We start from the raw sequence: 4,113 nt of genomic DNA, 5'->3' as shown, positions 1-4,113 counted from the left end.
GGGGGGGGGCGAACGGCCGGCTTGACACGCACCCGCTCCTCAATGACGAAGTTGTAATACAGGGACTGGGGCAGCTCCAACAGGGTCTCCGACAAGAAGAGGATGTTCTGCAGGATGAGCGAAATGGCCAGCTGGTTGCCCGCAAGCGAAGCCGGACCATACGCCTCCAGCAGGTGGGCCGAAAGATCCCAGGTGGCCTTCAGCAGATCAAAGTGGAAGAAGACCATGGACTTGAACATCTCCAGGGTCGACGTGACGAAGCCGAACACCAGCTTGTCGTAGGAGTAATCTGACACATGAGGAGGTCAGGAATGGCCAGCGAAGAGACGGGCAGAGGAGGGGCTGATCCGGACACGCTCCGGCGCGCGACCCCCAGGCCGATGAGAACACATACCCTGGGTCTTGAGGAACTTCTCGTCATCGTCGACAATGCCATTCAAGATGGCCGGGCGCTTCTTGATGCGCGTCATCCGGATCTGCCGAACCGAGATATAACGCTGCCAGGTGGAGGTACGGAGGGACTACGTGTGAGCATGTGAAGGAAGCCTCCCCGGTCCCCGCCTCGACACTTCATCCCTTCGGCGGGCCACCCAGGGCATGCGACATCGGCCGGAGCGTGACGCACCTCAAACAGGAAGGTAGCCAGGAAAAAGGTGGCGAGGATGGATTTCAAGCTGAAGCCCGCGATCGTGAGGCTGGCCACCTCGGGCTTCGCGGCAAGCAAGCCGGAAGCGATGTCAGCCATGGTGGTGTATCGACAGGGGCGGGGGGGGGAGGGGGGGGGGCAGGGAGGGAGGGAGCGAGAAGGAAAGACAGCCAGGGAGAGGAAGGAACCCAGGAAGGCGCGAAGGGAGGTGATCTAGCTACCCGGAGACCTTTCTCAGAACCACCGCCCCGGGGGCACTCTAATGATGCCCGCCCTGTTGCGACCCAAGTGAGTCAGACAACCGGCCCTCCGGCGGCCTTCGGGGCGGGGGCAAGCCTTCGGTTGGGAGCACATCGAGCGAGAGTGCCAACGCATCGGCCATGATCGGCCGCGATCTGCCCCGACCCTCGCAACAGGCCCAGCCCAGCCGCCATGAAAGCGCATATGTCCCTACCTGTCCCCCGCCTCCCTACCTCTCTCTCTCTCTCTCTCTCTCTCTCTCTCTCTCTCTCTCTCTCTCTCTCTCTCTCTCTCTCTCTTTTCCTCTCTCTCTCTCTCTCTCTCCCTCCCCGTCTCTCTCTCGATCTCTCTCTCTCTCTCTCTCTCTCTCTCTCTCTCTCTCTCTCTCTCTCTCTCTCTCTCTCTTTTCCTCTCTCTCTTTTTCTCTCTTTCTCTCTCTCTCTCTCTCTCGGTTCCCCCTCTGCTTTGCTCTCTCGGCTTCTCCCGCTGCCTCTCTCTCTCTCCCTCCCCGCCTGCGGCCACTCGACCGAGCCGAGCCCATCAAGTGTACGCCAAGTGGGCGGATCAGGGAAAGTCGTGAAGAAATGAGGGGATTGACATGCATTGATTCTGAAACACTGAGGGCAGGGGCGCAATCACTCGACCAGCCACATCGACGGGTCAGCCCGCTCGATGATCGAGCTGATGGCCTGCATGTGCCGCTCAACCTCGTATGCCCTGCAAGCACACAGGTGCGCGCCCGCGGAGAATGACCAAACGGAGAAGGAGACGCAGTCAGTGGAAGATCAGGTTGAAGGGCGGCAAACACACACCCAACGCACTGGCCAATGAGCGTATTTACGCTGATGTGCATTTGCCGGACGCTCTGTCCGTCGCAGAAAGAAGAGGAGCCGCGAAGGGGGGGGATCTGGTTAGATGTGCGTCATGTGCGAGCAGGGCCAAGAGGGGCTCCGGGCGCACCTGGCCGGTGGACAGGATATCCGGCTCGGCCTGTGCCAGGTTCTTGCTCATTCGTGCGAGCTCCTTCCAGCGAGGAAGGGACATCCAAGGAGGGAGGCGGGAGAAATGGGTCAGGAAATCGGCGTGCCGAACCGAGGAAGGACACGTGTGAGCGCGGGAAAAGGGAAGCACATACATTCTGCACGTTCGTCCCCCGGATGCAGTGCTTCACCGAATTGCCGGCATCAGTAACCAGGGACTGGATGCGGTCGGCCAGGTCGGACTTGGCCGACTGCAAAGTGTCCATGCTCATGGCCGAGACGACAATCGGCGTGTCAGGAATGGTGGCCGAGAAGGGCACCCGCAGGGGGGGCTGCTCGGCGGCAACGCCGGGCGGGGAATCCTCCACGACCGACTTGGCGGGTGTGGACATGATGGGGAGGGCAGAGAAAAAAAGCGACGGAAGGGTATGGTCGGGGCAAAAGGGCGACAGGAGGGGGCAGATGATGGCTTGATTCCCGCTCAAAGGAAGTGCCCCGCCCCGAGAAAAAAAAAATGCCGCGTCAAGCACCGGCCGGCCGGGGACGTTCCCCGCTGGCCCGCCCCCCGGCGACCGTCCGTCTCCGTCCCCGCCCCCGCACACACACCCACACACATGCACATACGCAAGGCCACCAAACATCGGGCCAATAACAAAGAGCGGTGTGACCACATCACGAGAGCGAGGTGCCAGCGGACCCCGAAACCACAATCCATGGGGAACTATATTGCCAGGTTGGGGGCACACAAAAAGGGGAAGGGGGGGGGGGGGGCGGCATGCCTGCCAAGTATGCTCCGCCGGCCCCCCGTGCCGCCTCCTGTGGGATGCCTCTGTCTTACGCCTTGTACAGGGCATCCACAAAGGTGGTGGTCACCTCGGAGATGATCGACCGATCGGGCAGGGCGGCAGCCATGCCGTAGATGGCCGCCGTGCCGGTGGGCTTGGCATCCGGGTGCCGGCGAACCTCGGTCATAATCTCACCCAGGTCGGCGAGGAACTGGTTGACCACCTGGTCAGTGGTGAGCATGGTGCAGCAGTAGTGAATGCTGGGGGGGGGGAGCACGAAGAGGACACATCGAGCGGCAGTCCAGGGCCAGGGGGGAGGGGCGAAGAGGGTGAACAAAAAGGAGAGTCAGTTTCCCAGGGCCGGGGGTCAAGAGAAGCAGTCCGTGCAGGCCCCATTTCCCACTCGTTTGACCAGAGAGAGAGAGAGAGAGAGAGAGAGAGAGAGAGAGAGAGCGGGAGAGAGCGAGATGCGCACCTGGAGGGGAACTGCAGCGTGTTGAGGTTCCAGCCACGCTTGGTCATCTCGGCGCTGACAACGAAGATGTCATACTTGTCGCTGGCAAAGGCCACCACCGTGATCAGCGGCTCGCCAATCACATAGAGCCCCTCGATCTCGCGGATGCCCTGAGTCAGGCGCCGCGCGGCGGACACCATCTGCCGAGTGGCAGCCACATAGCCAGCACGGCCCATGTACACCATGGTAGCCCAGGCACCAGCCAGCACGGCGCCAGGCCGGCTGCCAGCGATCGACGGCGAGGCATAGATACCGCCCGACCAGTCCGGCGTCACAAAGTACTGATACGCCCGCAGGGCACGCGTGGCGTACATGATCACCGAGGACCCCTTGGGCGCGAAGCCATACTTGTGCGTGTCGCACGAGATGGAAGTCACCCCGGGCACCCGGAAGTCAAAGAGCCCGGGCAGGCGGAAGCCAGCCTCCTCCATGAATGGAACCACAAAGCCACCGAGGCAGCAATCCACATGCAGGCCAATGCCAGCGCGGCGCGCCATCCGACCCAGAGCCTCAATGTCATCGACGATCCCATGGGGGAACCCGGGAGCCGAGCCAACAAGCTGTCCGGCGAGCAAAGGCCGGCAGGGCAAGCGAACAAAGGCCGGCAGGGTCAGCAGAGTGGCCACGAGACGGGAAGAAAGAGGGCAACATGCTCCCCGAGGCAGGGCAAAAAGCCAGGGGCCGGAGAATGGGGCGCCCGGATGACGCACCATGATGGTATTCCGGTTGATCAGACGGCGCACGCCAGCCAGGTTGACCTTGCCGGTCTTGCCATCGATGCCCACCTTGTAGATCTTGATGTTGAAGTAGCTGGCCGCCTTGTCAAAGGCAGCATGCGCCGTGACCGGGACAATCCTGATGGGGGCCACCGACCGAGGAGGAGGGACGTCAGAAAGGAGGAGAGACCGAGAGCGAGAGTGAGAGAGGGAGAGAGAGAGAGAGGGGGGG

The 4,113-nt window shown here is 62.1% G+C and overlaps 3 protein-coding genes across 3 annotated transcripts in view; all 3 read right to left on the bottom strand.

Annotated features, from left to right (window-relative positions):
• Positions 1-850, bottom strand: part of H696_05044 (hypothetical protein) — a 2,592-nt gene extending 1,742 nt beyond the window's left edge. The window contains exons 1-3 of the mRNA XM_009498917.1: positions 626-850; positions 395-497; positions 33-289 (exon numbers count right to left, since the gene is read on the bottom strand). Of these exons, the coding sequence (XP_009497192.1) occupies positions 33-289; positions 395-497; positions 626-745 (480 nt within the window). The 5' untranslated portion in view covers positions 746-850. The remainder of the gene's footprint in view (positions 1-32; positions 290-394; positions 498-625) is intronic.
• Positions 851-1,471: 621 nt separating this feature from the next.
• Positions 1,472-2,450, bottom strand: H696_05043 (hypothetical protein). Its single transcript, XM_009498916.1, has 4 exons — positions 2,022-2,450; positions 1,847-1,909; positions 1,708-1,751; positions 1,472-1,603 (listed from the first exon to the last, which is right to left on the bottom strand). The coding sequence occupies exons 1-4, from the start codon at positions 2,256-2,258 to the stop codon at positions 1,522-1,524; spliced, it is 426 nt and encodes a 141-aa protein (XP_009497191.1). The 5' UTR covers positions 2,259-2,450; the 3' UTR covers positions 1,472-1,521.
• A 166-nt stretch (positions 2,451-2,616) lies between these two features.
• Positions 2,617-4,113, bottom strand: part of H696_05042 (hypothetical protein) — a 2,589-nt gene continuing 1,092 nt past the window's right edge. Inside the window, exons 2-4 of the mRNA XM_009498915.1 lie at positions 3,876-4,020; positions 3,127-3,725; positions 2,617-2,911 (exon numbers count right to left, since the gene is read on the bottom strand). Of these exons, the coding sequence (XP_009497190.1) occupies positions 2,701-2,911; positions 3,127-3,725; positions 3,876-4,020 (955 nt within the window). The 3' untranslated portion in view covers positions 2,617-2,700. The remainder of the gene's footprint in view (positions 2,912-3,126; positions 3,726-3,875; positions 4,021-4,113) is intronic.

Source organism: Fonticula alba (assembly GCF_000388065.1).
Source record: "Fonticula alba strain ATCC 38817 unplaced genomic scaffold supercont2.8, whole genome shotgun sequence".
NCBI classification, from domain to species: Eukaryota; order Rotosphaerida; family Fonticulaceae; genus Fonticula; species Fonticula alba.
This window is presented reverse-complemented; position numbering and strand designations above follow the sequence as displayed.

What these genes read in the sequence shown, in the direction of transcription:
- H696_05043 (XM_009498916.1), bottom strand. Translation starts at nt 2,258, where the DNA reads ATGTCCACACCCGCCAAGTCGGTCGTGGAGGATTCCCCGCCCGGCGTT. An exon ending in GGGGGACGAACGTGCAGAAT is followed by an intron (nt 1,910 to 2,021) that starts GTATGTGCTTCC and finishes CCTCGCTGGAAG; the next exon opens with GAGCTCGCACGAATGAGCAA. An exon ending in GTAAATACGCTCATTGGCCA is followed by an intron (nt 1,604 to 1,707) that starts GTGCGTTGGGTG and finishes GTGTGCTTGCAG; the next exon opens with GGCATACGAGGTTGAGCGGC.